General features: G+C 32.8%; 1 protein-coding gene across 1 annotated transcript; it reads left to right on the forward strand.

Annotated features, from left to right (window-relative positions):
* Positions 1-640: 640 nt before the first annotated feature.
* LOC145322047 (uncharacterized) lies at positions 641-26730 on the forward strand. Its single transcript, XM_080163810.1, has 8 exons — positions 641-726; positions 9484-9712; positions 11926-11971; positions 20843-20980; positions 21358-21438; positions 22868-22991; positions 25653-25729; positions 26547-26730. The coding sequence occupies exons 1-8, from the start codon at positions 651-653 to the stop codon at positions 26607-26609; spliced, it is 834 nt and encodes a 277-aa protein (XP_080019936.1). The 5' UTR covers positions 641-650; the 3' UTR covers positions 26610-26730.
* Positions 26731-27540: the final 810 nt, after the last annotated feature.

Consider the following 27540-nt stretch of genomic DNA (forward strand, 5'->3'; position numbering starts at 1 on the left):
AGGCCAATATGACGTCATTTTTAGAGGCATGATATAAAGCTTCACTAATGATTTCTAAGGATCATATCGGACGGACAGACATAGGAGTAAAGAAACTTCACTTCTGTACAAAAAAAAGATAACTCAACCTGAATAATAATCCTATTTTCTTGACGGTTATATGGAAAAAAATTTGAATATTTATTTATTTTCCTGGTATATTTTTAGCTGCAAGGGTAATGCCCTGGCCTATATAACTTTGCAACAAGTACGATTTTGTTTACAAGTGGCACAGCTGAGACGAAGCAGCTTATAGTGCCTTATAAAAAATAACGTAATACAATACAAATGGTCAATGATAGGCCATAAATTGAATATTGAAATTGACCAATGGTAAAATCTATACTGGCCTATCATTTTTTGCTTGTGTGTTTGTGTTGTTTGGGAAGGGAAGAGATAATGACCCCTCCTAAATTTTTTTTTTTTTTTTTTGGGGGGGGGGGGTAAGGTTTTAAATTAATGTCTTTGAACCATGATGCAAACAATTAAATACATCTTGTCAGTTTAACAAAATTATAGTCAATAAAACACAGTAGTTGTCATTAATTTTGTATTAGCATAAACTTACTGACAAAGGTCGTGAAATCAAATCTATTATTTCAGAATAAAAAATGCGCTTGTCAAGAGGCCTAATAATTCTACTTCCCCTCCTCTTTTGTGGAGCCCAGGGCCAAGGATTTTTTTCAGGTAAATTATTTAGATTCTTCGTATTTTCACAAAAGCGTTTCTAGCCCCTACGGGGGGTTTAACCCTGCAGGGCAATTATTAACATTTACCTAGCCCAACGATCGTTAAAAGATTCAAAATGCACATTTTTTAACTCTTATTTTTCAACATCTTAATTTGAACTGATAATCAATTTATTAGTGAAACAATTGTAATCCATAAAAAAATGAAAAAAAAATTTGTGTTTATAAATTTAATAAATATTTTATGCAAAAAGGTTTCTTAACTTTTGCATCAAGCACAAATTGGTGGATTAGCTTAGATAAAGTAACACTTTTATTGATTGGCGATTATCTGCAATAAAAATCATTTGATGGTTAAATAAGCGTTAAATTGCAGAATACTTTAGAATTGAGACTGTTCTAAAATTAGGCAATGTCCGTCCGTCAAAGTAAAACGTAATTTGGTTTACACTGTATAATAAAACTATAAAGTTTTTTTTGTATTGCATAGTTTTAAAGTACTATGAACACAAAGCTCTTAACAAGTTCCTATAAAATGACGTAATACAATACAAATGACCAATTATGGGCCAGTACATAGACTAAATTAGCAATGGTCAATTATACATTTTAATTGACCATTGGTCGGCCAGTATGGCGTCATTTTTTATACGCACTACATAAAGCTTCCGTTAACATAAATTGTTGAGCACGAAACATTTTTTAAAATAAAATCTTTAGAATCAATGTTTGGTTAGGTCATGTCAATGAATTGGGTTAAGAAAGCCATTATAGGGTAATATTTACTATAATGGCTAGTAACATTTATTAGTAGTAAGCAAGGGGATATTTTAAGTGGTTCACTAAGTAGGAAATAGATTTTACCGAATTGATTTGATATTAATTTTATATCTTTATCCAAATCTCAATAACATTTAAGGAAAAACCAACATTAACCCAACATGATAAATAACTTTTTTGTTTTACTAAGTACATATCTTATAATAAAATAGATTTAATAAAAAAAATGCACTTTTTCCAGGCAGGGAAGGGACATAAGACTTTTTGTTACACTAGTCCCCAAAGTTTTCTTATTCGTTAGTTTGATAACTTTGGCGACCATTTTTAAATTTTGATTGGTTTGTAAATTAAGTTGAGTGTCGAAATTTTCATCCACTAATTGTAATCTGCACAGGGATAAATTTGTGCATCATCATTGGGGATGTATATAAATTTATAGGCTTTTGTCTTATCCCTTTAGATGCCTGACAATTTTCTTAGTTTTGTGGACAAATTTTTAACAATGTTGAAACTTTTTACTTTACTTGACAAATTGACAACATATATTTTTTTTAATAATCCTGTATTGAATTATTAATTATATTTTATTTCTTTTTTTTGCGTTATCCTTTAAGGATTTTTTTATAATTTAAAAATTGTATAGACCAATGGTATAATGTCATTTTTTATAAGCATTATACAAAGCTTCATTTAAGGCTGCTCGACCTAATAATCCTTATACTAAAGTAACAGGATGTCTAACTGTTTGTCTGTTTGTGTGTTTGTGTGTCTGTGTGTTTGTACCGAAGGATCTCGCTAACCACTGAACCGATCGGGTTCTCCTTAACAAGGTAGATTCTCATAGGTCCCGGGAAGGTTTATAACTATTTTGGGGGAGGGTACCACCATCCTCCCAAGAGAAATCACAAAAAAATATAAAAAAATTTACATTTCTCGATTTAACAAAGAGAGTTCAACGAAACATAAACGTCAAACGCAACGTAGACATATTAGCGAAGCCGCTAGTACTACATATAATGGCAATATGATTCTTATATTGACATGAATACAACTTTTAACAGTTCTTTACGCTTCCTAGAAAATTAACGGTTTCGCCCCTGAGAGGTTTCTAGGGGCACATAAGGAGGATGAAGATAGAGTCACCTATTTACAATTTTAAAAACATGAAACAGAATTGCGGGGGTTTACTTTTTTCTAGGGTCGATTTCTCTTTTGAGGGTTTAGATGAGGTACCCTTCCCCAAAAGTAGTTCAAAACATTCCCTAGATCTATAAGTAGCTTCACTGTTAAGGAGACCCATATTTATTCAGCGGTTAGCGAGATCCTTCGCAAAAGACACAAAAAATCTTACTACTTTACATAATAGAATGCAAATTTAAGTTGAGGGGTTATTTTTGCATGGTCAACCTTCAAAACAAGAAAAATTGCAGACAAATTGTTTAATTAACCATATTGATTCATTGAAACAAAAGAATCCTAACTCCTTCAGTTTTTCTATAGTCAAGTTAAGTGTCTTTAAATGCAGGGATCCACAGGGATAAGCAATAGCCGATAAATTGATGTACATCCACAATAATGATACATAAAATTACCCTTGCTGTAAATTACAATAAGTGGCTGAAACATTTGGACACTCAACTTAATAAACCAACCATCCAAACTCATTAAACAAAGTACCCAAAGTTGTTAATGTTAAGTCAACGAATAAGAAAACGTGATTGTAAAACTTTTTGGACTAATATAATTAATAGCCCATTGTCCCCTCAATCTCTCTGAAAGTTAAGTGCATTTAAATGTGCAATTCATTATTTAGAGCGAATTAACTCTACACTAATATCCTATATCATAAAGTAGTAAGCTTTTGTCTGTAGCGAAGGATCTCGCTAATCGCTGAACTGATATGATCCTCCTTTAAAGTGAAGCTTATTATAGGTCCAGTGAAAAATTTTAACAATTACTGGGGAGGATTCTAGGGGCGTTTCTGTATATCTATAATACAAAGTATAACGATGTCTGTCTGTTTGTTTGTCTGTTTGTCTGTGTGTATGTTTGTTTGTTTGTAGCGAAGGATCTCGCTAACCGCTGAACCGATCGGGTTCTCCTTTACAGGGTAGCTTCTCATAGGTCCCGGGAAAATTTATAACTATTTTCTTGGGGGGTGGAATACCCCCCCAACCCCCCCCCCAAAAAAAAAAAAAAAAATTTTGATTTATTTTTTAAAATCTAAATTACGAAAAATTGTTTTGATCAAACCTCTTGGGGCAAAGCCCCTAGAGGCTAGGGGCGAAGCTGCTAGTACTGTAAAAAGGTACAATGAGAAAAAAAAATTTAGTTCCCTCAGGGATAGAAAGGGAAAGGACAATGCCGATAAGTTGATGTACATTTCCAATGATGATACACAAAATTAAAGCTTCTGTAGATTACAATAAGTGGTTGAAACGATTGGACTCAATGATCCAACCAATAAAATTCAATTAAAGTTCACAAAGTTGTTAAGCTAACGACTAGAAAAAAATAGTTAAATATTTTAATATGCAATTAAGAGTAACAAAACAAAGTTCATTAAAGTTCATAACTTAATTACAAATATTTGTTTTTAACGGCAATATACTAGCGGTTGCGCTCCTAGCATCTAAGAGCTATGCATATAAAGGAGTAAGGAAAGTAGGAAAGTAGACTAAAAACCGTTTAGGAGCATATAAAAAGATTCCATAAAATGGAGAACTCCATCGGTTCAGTAGTTATCGAAATCTTAGGCTACAGACAAAAAAAAACCTTACTACTTCATATCATAGGATAATCCTTAATATTCTACTCAGATTTAACATCTAACTATTTCTCATACACTATGACGTACGGACCCAAATTAAAGAAAATCTTCTATAAACTATATTTGCAAAGCTACCACTTGTAATTTTTTGTTTTAAAGAAAATTTAACTGTAAAAGTCTCCCACAAGTTTTGGTCGACTTTTTTTGTCTCGAAATAAACATGAAATAAATAATAATAGATGAACATAAGAATTATTTCAGTGGATTAAGTTTTTAATTTAATTTTGGCCTTTAAAAAAGATTTTTATTGTTTTAGGTACTTTTTTATAAAGTATCAAGATTTTGTGAACCTCTTACATTTGAGTCTAAAATTATTAAGGAATTTTTATATTCTTCTTATGAAAATAAATGTAGAATATACGTGGATATTATGACAAGGGACAAGGACACAGTGAATTATAGAATACCTTTGCTACTAAAAATGGAATGTCTTAAGGCCTTTAAAGAAATGGATTTCGTCGTTATTCGAAATTTTGTTATCATCTATTTTAAAAACGATTTAGTTTAGTCTATAGTAAGAATATTTATCTAAGCCCTGTATGCTTGTGAGAACTAAACACCTAATTAAAACGCATAGAAAAAAATGATATAACAAGGATGACAACATACAAGCGGATTTCATAATGATCTTCTTGAAAGTTATTGATTCAAAATCGTTACAGGTTGAAAATGAAATGCAAAGCAAACCCTTAAATTTTACTATTTGACCTTACTAAGACATTCATACGGTTCCGAGATCTTTAGCTTAAAACCAAAAAAACCTTACTACTTTATTTAAAGGAAATCTTTAAATTCAATGAACCTTATTATACCTGACGTTATGGAATTGTAATGTAATGACTAACGGACATAATTAAGCACTGACAGAATTAACGAAAAGCTTCGCATTCCAAAATCATTTAATAAGACAATTAAGGTTTCGCATGAACGCTTTCTAACTTTAAGTTATAAGCCCCAGTAACAAAAGTTCTATAATAACGTTTTCTTATTCGTTGGGTTCAACTTTGGTTGCTTATATTAAATTTTAAGCTGAGTGTCCAAATTTTTCAACCATTAATTGTAATCTACAGAAGGGGTAATTTAGTGTAGCATCATTGGGGATGTATATCAATTTATCGGTCATTGTATTATCCCTATAGATCCCTGATAAGCTGCGCGCAGAGGTGACGCATAGTTAGTAAGATACTCCTCGATTTACTTTTGTTTAAATTTTTTTAATCTACTTAAAATGTTGCTAAAATGATAATAACTTGCGACAGAGGCCCAAGAGCAGTAAAATAGCCTGAACCCCTCCCAATACTTTAATGTCAAAACCTTAAAAACAATTATAGGACCTATGCTAAGCTTCCCTAGAATAGAAACAACTATCTGTTCGAAACTTCAAAGATTTCATTTCAGTCAAATTAAATTATTATTAAATTAAAGTTTCTGGTTGTCCTTTGAAACCAATGATTAAACATAATTACTGTTTAAATCGTGTATTGTTTTCTAGGCTTCCAAAATTTGTTCTTTTTTTGTGTGTGAAACCAAAATATAACAAGGAATATGATTTTAAGTATCGCTTCAAAACCGAATGATATCCAGTGGATTAGAACCGGTTTTCGTCAAAACTGAAAAATCATGTATAGCAACGTATTAGAGAGAATTTTCCACTAATATCAAAATAAAACAAAAATTTATACCAGATTTGTTAACAGGGCCTTCGGCCACTCAGGACTAAAAAACTGATTTTAATCTTATGATTATTTATTTTAATATTCGCGAAAAGCATGATTCCAATATTATTTATCTCTTTTTTTGTGTGTAACCAAAATTTAACAATGGATTTAATTTTACTTGGATCTTACACCAGATTATCATGTAAACTAAAGTGAAACTCATAGCTGGCCAAAATAAAGATGGGTAATCTTCCCTCCTTCCTTTACCACATCCCCTCTCCCCTGATGTATGAACAAACTGACCAATAAGTGATGCAACCTAAATTTTTACCCTGTCATATCATCCAAGTATATTCTATATCCATTGATGTAACAGAGACCTTTTAATTACTTGAATGTCTGTTTGTCTGTCTGAGACAAGTTTTATATTAGCGTAGCTACTCTACAACCATTGTATGGTGATAAACTTGTTCAAAGGTCTATTCCAGCCCTTTTTGTTCTCAGACGAACAGATCTATAGTTTAGATGTATATACATACAACTACCCCCCTTTCATTTTCAAAGACCTCTTTCGTCTGATTCTAAATTATTTTCTGCTACTTAGCTGTGTTAATATAAGCGACACCATTGGTTGATTTTCAATGACCCAATAGAAAGGATGGACAAGGTGGTTGCGATGGGGAGATACAGTTATTTAACCCTCTCTCCCTTTAGTGTTTTACTCTAATCTCAGACGTACGAGCAGACGGAGGCAGTTATGCTTTAGCTTTGCTAACAGTCAGAGAGAAAGGGAACAATGGGCTGTTTATTACACAAGTCCCCAAATTTAGATAATAATAACGTTTTCTTATTCGTTGCCTTAACAACTTTGGGGACTTTTAATGAATTTTGATTGGTTGGATAATTAAGTTGGGTGTCCAAACATTTGAACCACTAATTGTAATCTACAGAAGGAGAACTTTTGTATATGATCATTGAGGATGTACATATAATTATCGGCCATTACCTTATCCCTGTGTTATAACAGTATATGCATAAATTAATATTATAGTTAGAAATATCATAGTTGTATTATTGGTATTTCAATTTTTAAAATCGAAGCTTTTCTATAATTAGGGTAGGTCCTTCCGTACGTCCGTCCGTCCGTAACGGATAGCTTTTTCCGTTAATTTAGGCATGTTAGAATTGTCCTATCGATTTAAAATTTTGCATGGTGATTCCTTTAGTAGTTAGGTACGATTTAGAAAGCGTAGCAACTCTATAATCATTACCAAAATGTCCGTACGTCCATTTTAAACATATTGATTTTTTTACTTTCTTAACAACAAATTTTTATGTAATCTAATCATCGGATTGATCTGATTTTTTGTATATTTATTCCTAGGACAACAAAGTATAATGTAATAAGCGAAGCAACTCTATAATCAAGTCCTAAAAATGTAAGTATGTCCATAAAAATTATCCTGTATCAAGCAGTTTTCAACAAATTTACTTACAATTTTGCTTTGACTCTTATAAATTTATATCATGATTATTCAGTTCTAACACTATACAAGTGTTAATGTCCGTTTGTCCTATACTGTTTCAGTGCTTCGCTTTTATGGATGTTGTCATCCTTGTTGGGTGAAAGCTATAAAAATATTTATTACAGCCATAAACTTTAGATTATAACAACCTTTGAACAATTGTAAATCAAATTAAAAACCTAGATGACAATTTCATCCATAAAAGCGAAACCTAAAAACTTAGATAGCCGCACATTTTTCCTCGAGTCATATCAAAGTATTTAAGAAATAATTAAAATTTTTTTATTCTGGTAACTATTGAGTTGCAAGCTTTCTAGATCGTACCTAACTGTAACAGGAATCATCTTCCAAAATTTAAACTTGATGTACAGACGGACAAACTTACAGACTTTAATTAAAGAAAATACGACATAAGTAGTCCAATAAAAAGACCTTTGTTTAAATAAGAAACTATATTTTGTCCAATGTACTTAATTTTGTAATTGATTTTTTTAATAACAAAGCTCCTCTGTAAGTGAATGTATATATATATCTCTCTCTTTTTATCTTCCTCTCTCTCTCTCTCTTTCTCTCTCTCTCTCTCTCTCTCTCTCTCTCTCTCTCTCTCTCTCTCTCTCTCTCTCTCTCTCTCTCTCTCTCTCGCTCTCTCTCTCTCTCCCTCCATCTCTTAACTTTTTAAACTATTAACTCTTAACTCTTAGACGTCATAGTCACTTTAATTTATGAATTGAATTATTTTTTAGGCATTACAAAAAAAAACTGTTCTGAGCCTACTTTGATAATTGGCTGATCTTTCCAAATTTTACAAAACTGCCCTTAAATAAAAATTCAATAATAGTATTTGAGTTATGAAATATTAAATATCTAGTATTTTATAAATCCTTTTCTTGTTTTATGTATTGCGCACTATAATTTTAAATTAAAAGAAATTGTTAAAATCTTTATCTACCACATTTAAAAGTACTTTTAAATTTCCACAAAGAAGTTTCAGCCTCAACCACAAGCTAAAGCATTAAAATCGCCAATTATTAACCAATCGTATATTGAATTTTTTTTTTCAACAGCATCTAAAAAAGTTGTAATATCTGTAAAAGAATGTATTAAACAAATTAAAATGTTATACATTTATTAAATATTTTAGATTGTAATTTATTTTTCTCGTATTCATTCGAATCCGGTGGATAGGAACCGGTTCTCATCCATACGAAAAAACTATGTCTAGCATCGTATTATATCCAGTTTTCTACGAATATAGAAATGTACAATCATAATATTAAAACCAGTTTTTTAGCCGGTGCCTCCGGCACCTCGGGGCTAAAAAAACTATTTTTAATCTTATAATTGTACATTCTATATCCGCGGAAAGCTGTTTATAATACGATACGAGAAATAACTATTAAAGCCTTTTGTAGTAGTATTTAGTTTTAATAACTTTGAAATTTAGAATCATTATCTTACTTTGGAGAGGGCTGTAGGATAAGAGAAACACCAAAAATTTTCATTTATAAAATCTTCAAATAATGAATTAAACATTTATAATATCTTTCTGTTAAAACCCTATAGTAATTTTTAAATACTTTTAAATAATTAACTTAGGTCATTCTTATATTCTATCTCCTCTTATTCCATCCTATTTTACACAGTTTATTTAAACATGTTATATCTAATCCAATACACAGTGTTTCATCGATTTATTCAAAAAAATCATCATATGAGATATAAAATAAAGACATGTTATTTAAATGATTACTGTTAATTCCTTTAAAAAATTCTTTGTAGTGCCTATAAAAAAGACTATTTACAATACAAATGACCAATGATAGGCCAATACACAAACTAAAATACCAATGGCCTGCCAGTATATATTATAATTGACCAATGGTAGGCCAGTATTGCGTCATTTTTTATAGGCACTATCAAAAGCTTCCTAAATATCCTAACTAAAAAATCCTCCAATCTAGGATTCAACAATTTCGTGTCCATGGTGAATAGATTTAATCCTTTGCGCAATGTGTTTCCCTCCCGACCTGCCCCTTCCCGTCCTGCACCTTCCTTCTCCTCTGCTCCTTCCCGTCCTGCCCCTACCTTCTCTTCTGGGCCAGCACGTCCTGCCCCTTCCTTCTCCTCAGCCCCTGCACCAGCCCCACCTCCAGCCACCTTTTCAAGGCCGGTTATAACCTCAATTACAAGGTAAAACTAAAGCACTGGAAAGTGTCAGGTGTAACGTCATAAAATACGTCTATTATCCATCTCTTTTTCAGGGGTTTTCTTTCCCACTTCTCCTTTCATCCCTCCTTATTAGACGTATTTTATGACATCACAAATGACACTTTCCAGAGCTTCGGTAAAACTAACTCTAGTTCCTAATTTTCCAATATTCTTTTGCACAAAAGGTAGAAGGCCATGGTTTAATTGATTTTGAATTTAGTTCTTATACACAGTGTCCATTGAATTTGTTTAATACAACCATCCAGGTAACGATAAAATAAATATTTAGTAAATTAGTACTTTAACAAAGCATTTAAACTTCAGCTTTTGGAAATGAAATATCAGACTCAAATATACAAAAGTTTTGGGATCATGAAAAGAAAACGAAGTAGCAGGTTTTGTCGTACTTTTACAATAACTTTTCTCCTATTACAAGCTCTTGCGGTGATAATTTTCTAATCCTTCGGGGCAATCATTGATATTTACCTATTGTAACCTAAAATAACCTTTCAAAATACGACGAAACCTGCTACTTCATTTTAGCTCCATGATCTAAGTATTTTTCTGATTATATGATAATATGATAAGAATAGATTGATAGGTATATCCATCAATTAATAAGAAAGTGACGTATAGATAACATAATGATCTTCTGACTGCCCTATTTATAGAGTAGCTGCCATTCTGACAAAAAAAAACAAATTTTAAACATTATAAAAAGTAAAATAATTAGGTAAATTAAAAATTTATTTAATTGTCAAATTACACGAATTTTGGATTAAATATAAAACAAATGTCTCAACCAAATTTTTTTTCTAATGTTGTTGAATTTAAATTTTAATGAGAAAGGTTAGGTTATTTTTTTCATAACGTTTTCTGAGTTTTTAAGATTTTACCTAACAAAATATTAAAATTCATTTATATTAGATTTAGTCATTTTATCATAATAAAGTAACAGGGTGTCTATCTATCTATTTTAAAGTATGTCCACTTAGATCTCAAAAACAATTGGATCGATCGTTGTACAAATTTTATGAAAGTTTGAAATAGGCTATTTGGTGTGTGAAAACTCTCCACACAGTAGCTGGACAAAGTGTCTCAAAAATCAGCCATGTGGCTCATAAAATTGAGGGAGATGAGAGGAGAATTGGGGGAAAAAAACTAAAAAAGAAGATGGATAATCAATCATTTTTATCACAAGGGGCTGATTTATTTAGACACTTTTTCCAGCTACTCCCCAGGCCTCTTATTTAGATACTTGTGTTATTTAAAAAAAAGTAATTTCTGTTGGGGTACCCCCCCCCCCCCCTCTGACCTCTTTGAGTAATGCCTCACTCAAAATAGTAATTATTGCCCCATTCAGGGAAAAGGGAATGTGATTCAGACAAACAATTCTAAGTAAAAATTTCCCCTCAACCCTGTTCCCTCCCCCCCCCCCTTTTTACCCACTTCCCTTTCAGATACTCCAAAAAAAAACAGTTTTACTCCGACTCTTCTCCAACAAAATATTAAATCTTCGTCAATTTCAAATGTAATTAATTGGCAGAATAGCAGACCCTGGCCCCATTCTTTAAAGACAGTAGGTATTTAATATCTAAGAGTGAAAAGGGAAGGGGATCATTTCATAGGTCATTTCTCTATAGAGGATATTCCTATTTAACAAAAAGCTTTTGTGTGATTGAACAATCTAAGGTGGATTCTTTAAAAAAAATTGCGATTAGTGGGGCAAAATTGTTTTCTTGAAAAATCCTCCAAATCACATAAAAAATCTACAAAAATCAAATAAAATCTTATGTATGTTCATAACCCTTCTATGATTTTGTTTAATTTTTGTAGATTTTTAATGTGATTTTGATGGATTTTTCACGAAAACAAATTTGCCCCACTAAGCGATTAGTGGGGTAATTTTTTTAAAGAATCCACCTCTAGTGTAGTACATTTATTTTAATCCAATTTGGTTCAACTTTTGAATAGATAAAGAATATACGTGGTTCTTATGACAATGGAAAAATTGTCATCAGATTAGGTTGCTAACATGGACATGGTTAGTTCATTCATCTAGTAGGAGACGAGGGAAATCGGTAAAAGGGTTGGATGGGGGATCGTTATTTTAGCCAGCTACAAGTTTCACTAAATTAGGGTACATAATTATCTGTTGTAAGGTTCAAGTAATAATAAATCCATTATCTTTTTAGGCCAGACCCTGCCCCAATTCCAGCTGTATCATCTAACTCTGTTCAGGTAAACTTTAACTTCATAGCTAGCTAGTTAATAACAAGTGGCGTACATAGGGATACACAAGGGGGCGTGAGGCATTGTAGTGGTGAAAAGGGGGAAGGGTCACCCAAATTTCTTAATTTAGAGGGTGTTTACACCCCTCTAGAAATCCCTAGCGAAGGCTCATGACTGGAACAAAGCCTTTAACTTTGCAGCCATCCAAAAATTACATAACATTTTTTTCTTTGGATTTCTTTATTTTTTGTCAAACATTTTTTTTTATCGCACGCATATATTCGATACATATATAGGGTATGTATGTCTATATCAGTGCAATGTACATAAAGCAATAGTCAAATAAATATAAAATTTAATAAAACAAATATAAAATTTAAACAGCATTTTGATAGTTGCTGTTTTGAAAGCCATTTCCAGTTTATTGTGCTAGCGAATGTAGTGCATGTTTAATAGGGTCATGTCAAGCCACATGTCTTAAACTTAAAAGACTAGGGTCTTTTTTTTCGTGGATGATTTATATAATTCTATGCAAGACAAAAATATGTACCATTATTATAAACCCATCAACCCTTTTTTCTTTAACAATATAACTTAAGACTTACAAAGAAAAGGAAAGATTCCAAAGAGAGAGAGGGGACAATGGGTTCATTATTACACTTGTCCCCAAAGATTTTATTATATCGTTTTCTTATTCGTTGGCTTAACAACATTGGGGATTGGTTAATTAATTAGATTTGGTGTCCAAACGTTTTAACCGATAATTGTAATTTACAGAAGATGCAATATTAATGTGTATTATTGGGAATGTACATCAATTTGTCGGCCATTGTCTTATCCCTTTAGATCCCTGAAATATTTACAAAACATTTAATGTCCTATCCCTGTATTCCATGAAAGTGTAAACATGTACGTGTATACAAATCTAACCAAGTAAAACCATTTATTTTACAAAACCTTTCGGAAATTGAATCCATTGGAAAACTAACCAGGGATATAAAGGGATAAGACAATGGCCGATAAATTGTTGTACATCCCCAGTGATGATACACAAAATTATCCCTTCTGTATATTAAAAATAGTGGTTGAAACGTTTGAACACTCAACTAATGAATGAACCAATTAAGAGTTCTCAAAGTTGATGAGCAAGCCAATAAGAAAACGTTGTTATAAAACTTTGGGGACTAGTGTAATTAACAGCCAATTGACCCCCCTCTCTCTCTGTTTAAAATGCTACTTTCTAATTACAAAATTTACAAGCTAGCAAAGAAAGACCTCTCAAGAATAGACTTTAATGATAAGATTAATCTAACATCGATTGTCTCATCCCTGAATCCCTGAAGAGCAACACAAAGAAAATATTTCTCTTTATTAGTTGTAAGCTCTGGAGAATATATGTTTCTGTCAAGATTTAGATCCTCTATAATTCGTTTCAACCAGGTCGTAATAACGGTTCCACGACAAACGTAGGAGTCCCAAACGTAGGAGTGGAAAAACATCGGAGTGGACAAACGCAGGAGTCCCAAACGTCGGAGTGGACAAACGCAGGAGTCCCAAACGTCGGAGTGGGAGAAACGCAGGACTAGGACAAACGTCGGAGTGGACAAACGCAGGATTTTTGGGACAAACGTCGGAGTGGACAAACGCAAGAGTCCAAATTTTTATTTTTTTTTAAATTTTGAATTTAAAAATAAATTTTTTTTTTAATTTTGAATTTATCTTTCAATTTTGAATATTTTTTTAATTTTTAATTTTTTTTCAATTTTGAAATTTTTTATAAATGAATATGCAACCGCATTTGTAAGATAATAAATATGCAACCGCATTTGTAAGAAAATGAATATGCAACCGCATTTGTAATAACTTAAAGAAAGTTGAGTTGCTTTGTTCAGGGATGGATGGGACATTGGGCTGTTTATTACACTAGTCCACAAAGTTTTTAAGTTGGTTTAACAACTTTGGGAACTTTTATTTAATCTTCATTTAGTTGAGTGTCCAGACGATTTAACCACTAAATGTGATCTTCAGAAGGGTGAATTTTGTGTATTATTATTGGGAATGTTCATCAATCTATCGACCATTGTCTTATCCCTTAAGATCCCTGTGGTTTAACCCCCAACCCCCCCAAAAATGAAAAATACCCCCCCCCCCAAAAAAAAAAAATTATTTTTTTAACTAAAATTAAAAATGATGGGGGGATTTAAAATCTAAAATAAGAAATTGGGTTATCAAATTCGACTCTTCCCTCCTCAAGTGCCCCTAGAGGCCTCTAGGGGGCGTAGCCGCTAGTAAATAAATAAATTGCTTATTACTGCAGCGATTTTTTAGAATTGCTTTACCTATTCTGCACAAAGCTTTCCCTGTCATTTTTAAATCTGTTTTTTATTGTGGAGATGAACTGAACTTTATACATACATATACGTTACAGACTTTATATTTACATTTGGAAATCTAACTTATGGCTAGTGTGCCATCTACATAACCTTCAACAAAAGGACGTCCAAGCTTATTATCTTTTGGGTGGAGGGGGGTAAGATGAGGTTTTTCAAAGGTTTTTTGGGGGAGGGTTACTCAATGTATCACCAAAAACTTTGTGGTGCCTACGGAAGTCAAAATTTTTTGGGTGGGGAGCATAGACGTCCAAGGGGTGGGGTAATGGGGCGATTACCCCCCCCCCCAAACGATTTTATTTTTTTCATTTGACCCCCCCCATTTAAAATTTACCCCTACCCTGGGGGTGCCGTAGGCACCCCCAACCATTTAGGTAAACTAAATTTACCCCTGCCAACAGATTTCAGGGGGGGGTAATTACCCCCCCCAAGCAAATTTTACCCCCGGGATAAAAATTTTGGGGGGGGGGTAAAAAAATTTGCAGCGCGCTTCGCGCGCCATTTAACCCCCCCCCCAAAACGAATTACCCCCCACTTCAAAAATTTTTACCCCCCCCCAAAATAAAAAGCTTGAACGCCCCTGGTGGGGAGTGGGGGTTGGAGTGGCTTAACCCCCTTTACTCTTCCCCTGTAGGGAGGAAACTTTAGAAAATTACTGGTTGAAAAGTTTGAACACCTCTTGTTTGAGCGAAGCAAACAAGATTTTTAAAAGTACCCAAAGTTTTTAATTAACGAATGGAAAAACGTACTTACTCATATTGGAGGTATTGGTGCTCTATTATTAATTCAAGATATTATACCTTTTTACTTATAGGTCTGAGATCTAAAGGAATTAGACAATGGCCGATAAATTGATGTACATCCACAATGATGTTACACAAAATTACCCCTTCAGTAAAAATAAAATTAGTCGTTGCAACGTTTGAACAATCAACTTAATGAATCAACCAATCAAAATTCATTAAAGTCTCCAAAGTTGTTAAGCCACCAAATAAGACAAAGTTATTATAAAACTTTGGGGACTAGCGTAATAAACAGCCCAATGTCCCCTCCCTCCCTGATATTATACCTATTTACAGGACAAAACTTTCATCTTCTCTAACATAACTTTCTTATGAGACCTGAAGGGAAAAAAAGTATTATTTTTCCTGTTAAGAAATATACTTTTTAAAATTAGTTTTCTTTGAATGGTAAAACTCAGAGACAAACTATTATAACTTACTGTCTCTTGCAAGTATCTAAAGGGAAAGGACAATAGATGAATACTGTAGAATACATTTAGCTGTTAAAACGTTTGGACACTCAACTTATTGTTCCAACAAATAAAAATTCAATAAAAGTCCCCAAAGTTTTAAGCAAATGAATAAGAAACTAATTACAAATTTTTGAGAACTAGTGTAATAAACAGCCCAATGTCCCCTCCCTCACAGGGTTCTTGTCTCTTTACAGAGTGTTTAAAAAACAAGGATGGCAAAATTTATGATAAACTTAAAAATCGGACAAACAAAAATTGTGATATTCATAATGAGAAAAAGTTTGTTGATCAAATAACTATTTTTAGTTTTGACGAAGATCAAAATACATAACTTTTGCACCACTTTTGTCATATTCTCCATCTCTTTTTTAGGGATTTTCTTTCCCACTTCTCCTCTCATCTTCCTCATTATATGACGTCACAGGAATCAAGAGTGACACAAAAGATATGTGCCCCACCCTGTGTTTTGATTTTCGTCTTAGTTTTAATTGGAAGATTCTATCGTGTCAAAACAAATGGCATGTGGGTATGGGGGTGTAGAGAGGTATTAACAACTCTCCAAGCCCCCGCCCCACATGAATTTAAATTGGGAAGGGATGACTTCTGTTCTTTTCATACCCCCCCCCCCCCCAAGAATCGCTGTTTACGCCACTGCACTGGTCAAAATATATGTATCTGCCTTCTAAGCATCAAAAACATACAATACCATTACTGAAAAAAAGCGCTCCTACTAATATTTTTAGCAAATAATTCCAGTTATTGAGAAGCTTAGATATTAATACGTTGTTATATATCATGAAATGCCACGGATTGAATATAAATAAGAGTCTTGATAAAAACAAAGATTTTTACACATATTATCATCGGTCTGTCTGTAATGTAAAGCCCCAATCGTGATTTTAGACATGTTAGACTCGTTCTATCAGTTTAAAACTTTGCATTATGAATAAAAGCAACAATATGGTATAATCTGAAGTGTAAAATATTTCTAAAATTTTAATCAGAAAGTCTTTATGTTTATTTTAAACTTTAAACACGGAATTTTATGATACTAAGCTTCGATTTTATGGATGTTATCATCAATTTTTTTTTATAAATAAAATATTTGTAATAACTAATAAGTATGGAATTTTTAGATGTTTAGATTTCATTGTTTATTGTATTAAAACAATGGAAAACTTTAAAGTTTATAATAGGGTTGGGTCGGATATCCGGCCATTTTTAATATCCGGCTGGATACCGGATATTGAAACTATCCAGATACCGGATATCCAGCTGATTTCGGATATTGGGTAATTTGCCGGATATCCGGCGTTGGCCAGATATCTGACCGGATACTGAATATCCGGCATTAGAAATCAGCCTGATATCCAGTATTCGGCCAAAAAAGTATTCGGCCCAACCCTATCTTATATAAAAGTAACAGGATAGTTCTCATTTACAATGTAGCTCCGCGTAAGTCCTGGGAAGGTTCATAACTATTTTGGGGAGAGAACCAACTACCACACTCCAAGAAAAATCGCAACTACACTAAGTTCTTTATTCTATTCTCTTTAAAACAAAAAAATAATAATTAAAAAAGGCCTCTAGGGGCGTAGCCACTAGTCGAAGTAATAATTTAGCTAGTTGCCTCATCAACAGCCTCTAGGGGAATTAATAAATCTCTCCCAGAATAATATAAAGAGCAGAAGGTGCCATTAAATTCATAATTGTCGTCTCAGACGTCCAAGCCAATAAAACATGACATCCCAATATCCCAAGTTCTTCATGGAATATTGTGACTTGCGATGCAATATTTCTTAGAACAGATTAGAACGTTCAATATCCGCATTAATAAAACAATTTCAGACATAATGCATTTTTGATCATCACTTTTCAGTTGAATTAAGGATTATTTTGGTTCAGAATTTTGTCGTACTTTAGAGGGCCTGGCGGTTGGGCCTGTTCAATTAATGGACCCAACCCTGACTTGATATTTTAGAGATGTTGAATATTGATAGATTTATGTTTTTCGTAAAATATTTTTACCAAGAAAATAAAACAGAACAAAAAATGTAACTTCATAAGGCTAAAAAACCGAATTCATTGCCTTAATTTTGACTTTAACAGTTTTTACTCAAAAAGCAACACAAAAGCAAGATCAAATTCAATGCTGAAGAATAAAATAGAATAAAAATAGAAACCTAAACATGTTACCTGGCAGCTTCTTATAGTGCCTATTAAAATGACGTCATACTGACCTTCCATTGGTCAATTAAAATGTATTCTGGCCTGCTATTGGTAATTTTGTCTGAGTATAGGTCTATTATTGGTAATTTGAATTGTATGGTGTCATTTTTTTACAGGCACTATAAAGAGCTTTTGTTACCTGTGTATTTTAGCAAACCTCTTGTTATTTGGTAAGGTTTTTGGGCTCGAACATACCCAATCTCTAGGGCCAATTACTATGCATGATGTTGAGGCTGCAAAGGAAAATTGAAGTCTTTTTTAAAAGTAAGTTTTTATAGAAATCCAAAAGTCGTTAAATCTATATAGCTGACTAATAGGTTCTTCATTTCAGAGAAGCTATAAATAGATTTAGGTTGGTTTAGGCCTATTTTTTTGTATAAGCTGTTCAGTCCTTTGATACCGGGATTGGAGCCGCCGAAATTTCCTTCACAGGATATATCTGAAGATTCACGTAAAATATTTTTTCTTGGTAATTTTTTTTGTAAATATCCGTTTTTAATTTCAAAAAAATATTTTTGATCAAAGTACCATAATATGTTTTTTTTATCAAAATATCATGACTTAACGTTATTTTTCCTCTGGTTTTATAACATACTAACGGCTACGACCCTAGAGGCATCTAAAGGTAAATGAGTTGGGGAGGGGGGAAGTTGATCCTCTCCAACATTCAATTTTAGTTTTAAAAAGAAATTTAGAGGGGTAGAATAAATTTTTTCTAGGTGCAATGTCTCTTGGGAGGGTTATGGTACCCTTCCCTGGAATAGTTGTAAGCCTTCCTAGGACACATGAGAAAATGAACAGAGAGAGAGGGGGGACAATGGACTGTTTATTACAGTAGTCCCCAAAGTCCTATAATTACGTTTCTTATTCGTTGGAAAAAATTGTGTATCATCATTGGAGTTGTACATTAATTTACAGTGATTGTCTTATCCCTTTAGATCCCTAAAAAATGAATGATATAGCCAAAAGAGTACAAAAAAGCTCAAAATAACTTCTTTGTATGACATAAAGACCAAAAATAAACAAGAATTCTAAAAATAAAGAAAATGATAAATGATGATTGATAATTAAATTTTGTGCAACTCATGTTTTAACATTGACCAAAATCTTTGTAAAGTAAACTTTGTTAATATTCCTTCAATCGCCAGACGAGCACCTGTACTTGCTTTATTTTATACTAGAGGTTACGCCCCCTAGAAGCTTCTAGGGGCACCTGAGGTAATGGAGGGTTAAATACCTCCCCCGATTTTTTATTTAAGTTTCAAAAAGGTGAAAAAGGGGAGAAATTTAGGGGAGTTGGTAGTACCCTTCACCAAAATGGCTATGAGAACCTAAAAACTCCCTATCTATGAGACAAGTGAATGCATTAAGGCAGCTTTCTGTAGTAGTTAGGTACGATTTAGAAAGCGTAGCAGCTCTATAATCATTACCAAAATGTCCGTACGTCCATTTTAAAAATGTAAATTTTTTACTTTTTTAACAACAAATTTTTATGTGATCTAATTATCCGATTGTTCTGATTTTTGGTATACTGATTCCTAGGACAACAAAGTACAATGTTATAAGAAAAGCAACTCTATAATCAAGTCCTAAAAATGTAAGTTTGTCCATAAACATTATCCTGTATCAAGAAGTGTTTCAACAAATTTGTGTTTTAAATGATTTATTCTTCTTATTAGACAAATCATAGACAAATTAAATATGATAATATTACATATTATAAACATATTTATATATATACATGTTAAAACATAATGTTATATTTTGATTTAAAAATATCATATTATTTTTTTTTAAACAATGGAGTTTGGACGTTATCTAACAGCTAAAATACTTTGTATTGTCCTTATATCCTAAAACAAAATCTATAAAATTAGTTACTAAACTGTAATTTAATCCGATGGAATTAAGTAGTTTTATGGTAAATTGTGCTAGCAGTAAAGTTTGTGAGAAAAAGTTATCCTCATTCCATCTTATAATACATTCTTCCTTGCTTGCTTTTAAAGCCCTATCTTTTGCTATCAGTATAAGTAAAGTTATTTGTGTGAGACTTCACACAAAAAAAAAGGGGGTTTCAACAAATTTACTCACAATTTTTCTTTTACTCTTATTCATTTATATTCTGATTATTCAGTTCCGACACTAGACAAGTGTTAATGTCCGATTGTCCTACCGTTTCAGAGCTTCGCTTTTATGGATGTTGTCATCCTTGTGTTTGAAGAAATGGAATGTACTCAAATAGTTATTAATCGCATCGTATTATAGACAGCTTTCTATGAATATTAAAATGCTAAGATTAAAACCAGTTGTTACGGACCGTAGGACCGGGCTAACAAACATACATAGTTTTTCCGTATGGCTAAAAACCGGTTTTAAATGCAAGATTAAAGAGTATAAGGGTAAAAAAAAAACATTTAACTACTGCTGCTTAAAATTTAATTGATATTATACTTTAGAGCAAAACTTTGAGTTGATATTTTAATTAATGAACTATTTAAAACTTATGTTCAAACTCGAGAATAAAAATAATTAGAAAATATGTACTATACTAAATCGGATCATGGGTCAGCTTGTCATTAAATCCTATTGGCACTTTGTGGCCTTTTTCATGACTTGATTTTCTATAAGAAAACAACTTATAATTGTAATAAAATATTTAGTTTTTCTTTGAACGTTGTAAATTTCGAAAAATTTAAGACAAAATTATTTTAACGCGGATAAAATATTCTTAAAAGGATACAAATATACTTTTACATTTAATCTTATTTGGAAAATTTTCTCCTGGCATTTACAAACTTTCTTAAATGTCAAGTTAGATTTTGGATGTACAGATATTGAATCAAATAATAAACTTCAAGACAATGATTTTTATTGTTTTATTAAGAAAGCACATTTAGATAATGTAAGTTTTAAAAATTATCAAACATTTTTATTAATTCATTAATAAAATTAAAAATTTTAGAGGCAAAGGAATTGGTTAATAATTTAATAACTCTGTTTTTTCAGACCTCCCAGCAGTTGAACATAGCCCCTGCCCCTGCTCCCCCCCGCCCCTCTTCAGGTGGGCGTGGTAACCACCAGTGGAATGGACGCGACTACCTTCTCTCCTGGAGGGAGGGACAGAACGGACTCTCCTGGAGCCAGGTATTGTTTATCATGAACAACACAAATGTCCAATGATAGGCCAGTATATTTTTTTATTGACCAATTGTGATTACCAATGACAGACCATTATACATTTTTATTGACCAATGGTAGGCCAGCATGACGTCGTTTTTTATAGGCACTATAAAAAGCTTCGTTTATCAGTGATAGGACAATGGATGATAAATCTATCTGCTTCCAAATTAGGAAGAATAAAATTTTTCTTTGGGGGAAAAAGTTTTGACAATTTTAGAAACAGCTTATAATGTCTTGAAAAACAACCAAGTCAATAAGTAATCTTAGCATCTCACAGAGGTATCTAGGAGCGTAGCTCTTAATAATTTATAAAATAATCACCTATAATTCTAAAATTGCAGGCCAGATCTTATTGTTCAAGCCGTGGAATGAGAATGATCTCCATGGATTCTCCAGCCAAAGTTGCCCATTTCCTACAACAGGTATATATATATTATCAAGTATTTGTTAATTCAGCCGTTCTGGGATACCTAGTAACATTTCAAGACTTTAACTTTCATGATTAACTTGTGGTTGTGCCCTAGATGGTGAGGGTAACCTTCCCTAAAATAGACATAAACCTTCCCTGGCCTATGAAAATTTTCACAGGGGAACCATATCAGTTCAGCGGTAACCAATATCCTAAGCTACAGATAGAAACACAAACATTATGTTACAAAGATTTTATAAAGATTTTAATTGCAATAACATTATTATAAAAGTAAACATTTATAGGGTCTTTATATCAAGGTGTACCTAAAACTTAATTAAAACTACAAATCAATTTCTTTATTGACTTTTTTTCTGATGAAATTTGCTATACAACAACATACTATCTTTTAATTAATAATTTACTTATATAAAAAGACTTTGAGACAAGGAACAAGTGTCTTCTAGACATGTATAGAGAAGTTAAAATTTTAACAAAAAAGCATTAGCAGACAGACGGACAGACAGACAGACGGACGGTCTGACAGACAGACATACGGAAAGAGAGACAGACATACGAACAGACAGACATAAAACATACAGATATACATACATACAGACATACAGACAGACAGACATACATACAGACAGACATACAGACAGACAGACATACAGACAGAAAGACAAACTAAAACACAAACAGAAAGACAGACAAAAAGACAGGCGTAAAGACAGACAGGCATACATACAGAAATACATACAGAAAGAAAGACATACGGACAGACAGACAGTCAATCAGACAGACTAAAGACAGGTTTTCAGTTATATAGACATACAGATGGACAGACAGGCATACAGTAAGACATACAGACAGGCAGACGGAGAGACCGACAAAAAGACAGGCGTAAAGACAGACAGACATACATATAGAAATACAGACAGAAAGACAAGACATTTATACAGACATACAAAAAGACATACGGACAGACAGACATTCAATCAGACAGACTAACAGACAGGTTTTCAGTGATATAGACAAACAGATGGACAGACAGACATACAGATGGACAGACAGACATACGGTAATACATACAGATAGACAGACATGCAGACAGGCAGACAGACAGACATTGAAAGAGAGATAATGAAGTGAGAAGATTTGTCAGTACGGTAGAGAAATAAAAGCCAGACAAATTATAGGAAAGAAAAACAGACATACACAAGGACTTGTAGAGCAACCCTGCTTTTACAAAACCATATTTCAGAAGCAGCTTATAGAGCCAATAAAAAAATGACGTCATACAGTAAAAATGACCAATGACAGGCCAGCAAACTTTTTGATTGACCAATGGTAAAATGTATACTGGCTTACTATATATCAATTCATTTGTGTTGAATGACGTCATTTTTTTATATCCACTAAAAGCTGCTTCCATATTCTAGGTTGTTTCTGATCGTGCCCCGTATTTCTGGGCCGGAGGACGCCTGTCCAATGACAAGAGGACCCTTACCTGGGAGAATGGCCGCAGCGAGGGAATCAGGAAGGGTCAACACCCCTGGTCATTCACAGGAAACTGCCACATATTATCTTTAAATTAAATTTAGAAAGCCCTGGAAAGTGTCATGTGTAATGTCATAAAAATACGTTTAAAAGGGAGGGATAAGAGGAGAATTGGGAATGGAAACCCATAAAAAAAAGATGGATTTAGACGTATTTTTAGGACGTCATTGATATGAAGATTAAAACCAGTTTTGTTAGCCCCGAGGGGGCGAAGACCAAGACTAACAAAACTGGTATTATTTGTTATGATTTTCATTTTAAAATTTATGGAAAATTTCTGTAATACGATGCTGTACATAATTTTATGTCTGGTTTGGAACCGGATCAAATCCCGTGGATACTTAAAGAGATGTGACGCACCAATTTTCAATAAATCAATTGTCAAAGAGTTATTTTTAAGTTGTAAAAATTCCATTTATTATTTACTATATAAACAAAAGCATTCCTTTATATAATCATGCTTTTAGATTGGGTGAGTTTTCAAATAGAAAACAAGGATGACAACTTTATAAGTTGGAAATTAAAGTACAAAAAAAGTAGCTGGACAAAGTGTCTAAAAAATCAGCATTGTGACGTCATGAAAATGAGAGATTACCCATCTCTTTTTTTCCACTTCTCCTCTCATCTCCCTTATTTTTAAGACCTCACATGGCTGACACTTTGTCCAGCTACAAAAAAGTCATGAAGGGACAAACGACAAAATGAGTTATAGACAAGAAGTTCTTATGTAGCCTGACCGACAGACTGACAGACAAAGTAAATTATCTCCGGGATTCTTATTGTTGCAGCGAATCTTTACTCCAGGTTTCAGCTGTCTATCTTGAATTACAGCTGAGAAATTCAAGTTTCAAAATGACGGTCATGGAAACGGACAGTTGGAAGGACGGACATTTCAAATTGCAGAGTATCTTCGCTACTACATACATGTAAAATAGCCACATTAAGTGCGAAAACTTCAAGAATATACTACAAATCCAGTAATATAAAGTAGTAATACCCTAATTATAGAAAAGCTTCGCTTTTAAAAATAATCTTTTACAAATTGTTTGTAGGAAACAGACGTCCATTCCATTTTTCCATGTATTTACATTTTAAAAGTGATGCTTTTCTATTTATAAGGGTCGGTCAATCCATCAAGTAGTCAATCTTTAATTGATATCTCTAATTTTTAATTTAGTCATTTCAGAAATGTCCTATCGACTTGAAACTTTGTATGATGATTGATTGCAGTTTGGGGACGAACCCCAATCTGTCCTACTTTGAGAAAGGCGATTCCAGTGACGTCATATACGTTTAGGGGAGAGGGGAAGAAAATCTCTTCTCTTTTCTCCCATCTCTTTTGAAGAGATTTTCTCCCCCCCCCCCTTTCCTTTTTCTTTCCCGAAACGTATATGACTTCACTGGAATCGTCTTTCTCAAAGTAGGACAGATTGGGGTTCGTCAGTTTGGTACATAAATCTTTTTTTACGGTGTCCTAATAGGCTAATAAAATTAATTTTGGAAATATAGATTTCTAGAAATATTAGACTACATGTAAAAAGCAAAGCATGTTTTTTTTTCTCCCAAAAATAGTTATATGCCATCCTAGTGTCTATGAGAAGCAACATTGTAAAGGAGAACATTATCGGTTCAGCGTTAAGCAAGATCCTTTGGTACAGACAGACACGCAAACATCTTGAACTTTTAAAATTATATTTATGCTCATGTATCGCAGTAATATTCTGTTTCTTTAAAAGTCATTCAACCTTTGTAGTTTGTTTAGCTTACCTTTTGTGAATGTTGTCATCCTTGTTTTTAATTACACAAAATTAAAAAAAGATTAGAATGCTAATCCTAATCCCAACTTACTTTTAATCAAAATTATTTTTCAAGGAAAGTTTTCCACTATAATGGTTATTTCTCGTATCGTATTATAAACGGCTTTTCGCGGATATAGAATGTACAATTATAAGATTAAAACTAGTTTTTTTAGCCCCGAGGTGCCGGAGGCACCGGCTAAAAAAACTGGTTTTAATCTTATGATTGTACATTTCTATATTCGTAGAAAACTAGATATAATAAGATGCTAGCCATAGTTTTTTCGTATGGATGAGAACCGGTTCCTATCCACCGGATTCGAATGAATACGAGAAAACAAATTATAAGTTTTTAGTATTAAACATACGTCAATTTAATTCTAAGATGTCAATTTTGATTGCTATATACTATCTCATAATCATAACTTTTGACTTATGTTAGGGTTGGTCCGTCCGTCCGTAACGTATAGCTCTATGAACGTTGATTTAACTTTTTAGCATGTTAGAAATTGAATATAAACGTCAATAGAAGGATGATGTTTCCAAAGGTATTGCCATAATTTTTCAGTACTGTTACTTAAATTTTGACATTTTTGACTAAAAAAACTGCATTTAATCAGGGATCTAATGAAATAAGACAATGACCGATACATTGATGTGTATCCTCAATGATTATACTCAAAATTACCCCTTATGTAGTTTATAATTATAAGTTGAACACTCAACTTAATAATCCAACCAAACTAAAATCAATAAGTCCCTAATGTTTTAAAGCCGACGAATAAGAAAACGTTATTATAATATATTGAGGAATAAACATCCCATTGACCTCTCCACTCCTGCATTTGATAAGCCTGTGGCTGCCTGGATGCAGGATCCCGCGGTGCTCAGCCTGATGGAGGTCCTGGTAGTGAGGAATGTCTGGCTGTTCTCAATAATTTCTATAATGTAAGTAACAAATTTTTGCATACAAAGCTTTCCTAAAAAAGTTATACATATGTCTCCTTAAAAAACTAATCCAATTGACGTCATATTAGAAGGAAATATGACGTAAATTTTTTAATTTGTACCATTTTTTATGAGATACTCCGCCTTATTATTGACCTACAGAAAGCTATCTAGTATCTTTAATACAAAGTAGAACGTTGTCTATCTGTCCGTCTGTCCGTCTAAAGCTTTAGATCTCAGTATTCTCTGAACCGATTGGGCTCTACTCTTCAGGGAATATACCTACTGGTCTTGTGATGGTTTTAAGCTATTTTCTTGGAGGTTGGGACACCCCCTACCACCCAATAATGAAAAATACTCCCCCCACAGAAAAAAATTCTGTTGAAAACTAAAATTAAAAAAGGTGGGTCGACTAACGCCCCCTTCCCAAAAAAAATTCCCTCCCCCCAAAAATTTTTTTCTTTTTTCTTTTAAATCTAAAATTTGAAAAATTAGATCGATTAAACCTTTTGGGGGCAACGCCATTCCATATTCCTACGAATACAGAGTCCATAGATACTAGGGGCGCAGCCGCTAGTCTTGAAAAATTGTAGCCCAGCTGACAAAACTACGAATTTAAAGGAGGGAGGGAGGTTCATTGGTTGGTGTCAACGCCCCTTTAGAATGTAAATCCTTTTCTTCTTCTCCTAAAATATCGTATATAAATTCCTGTGCACTTACCTAAAGAAGCACGCAAAAAGAAAGGCAGTCGACTTACATCCACTTCCTTTATCATAAAAGATTAAAATATATCATTTCTATCATTTCTATCATTTAGGATGGCTCCAAGTTCCACGATGTTGGCTGCAGTCATAAGAAACCAACTGTATGCGAGGCTTAACGTATAGAGTAGCTGCACCGCCACTCTATTTATCATAAACGTCTAAATTGGCATTAATTAAATGTATTTATTTGTGTATTTATTATAATTTAAATCTTAATAAACGTAAATTATCAATTAATGATTGTTGTTATTTCATAATTTTTATGATACTGTGAATATTTTCTAAATTGACGTCATTATAACAATGAATATAGAATACGTGGATATATTGACAGGGGAAAATTGGTTGTCAATTTGGGTTGCTATTATGTACCTTATTTATTGGTCAGTTTTTTCATCCAGTAGAAGAGGAAGGGAGAAGTGGGGGTTTCATTTTTTTAGCCAGTTGGGAGTAATACTTAGTGTGGGGAAATTGTTAATTTAGCCCGATACAAGGTTTACTTTATTGGAGAGCATGAAAATCAGATATAAGATCCAAGTAATAATAAATCTATATATAATTATTTACTAAGTATATTTGCGATTACTTTTATTTAATGAAATCTTCCAATTTTTAACATGTACAAAACGGCCTGCTTAATTGCTTCAAGATCCATGTCAGATCTATATAGGAAATAAATGTCTATAAACGAGCTCAAGTTTTCCAAGAAATATATGATTAAAACTCATAGTGTTCCAATAATCCATAATAAACTCTCATTGCCCAGAACGATAAGACCCATTATTTTACTTTATTAAAAATAAATTCATTTTTTTTCATTTCATGTTGCTATTTACCTTATATTGATGTATTTAATTTCTAATCATAAAAAAGAAAATTTAAATTTATAATATGATAAATTTAAGAAAACTATGCTTTAAAAGAATTCGATTGTCGCGACATTTTGTGTGTTCAAATATTAAACTAAAATTGTAATCATCATCATTAACCCTTTGGTGATGGTAATGTAAAGAAAAAAATATAATTTAAAAAAATCTTTTAAAAATC

This window comes from Acartia tonsa, chromosome 6 (genome assembly GCF_053477335.1).
Source record: "Acartia tonsa isolate MP-2025a chromosome 6, ASM5347733v1, whole genome shotgun sequence".
NCBI classification, from domain to species: Eukaryota; Metazoa; Arthropoda; class Copepoda; order Calanoida; family Acartiidae; genus Acartia; species Acartia tonsa.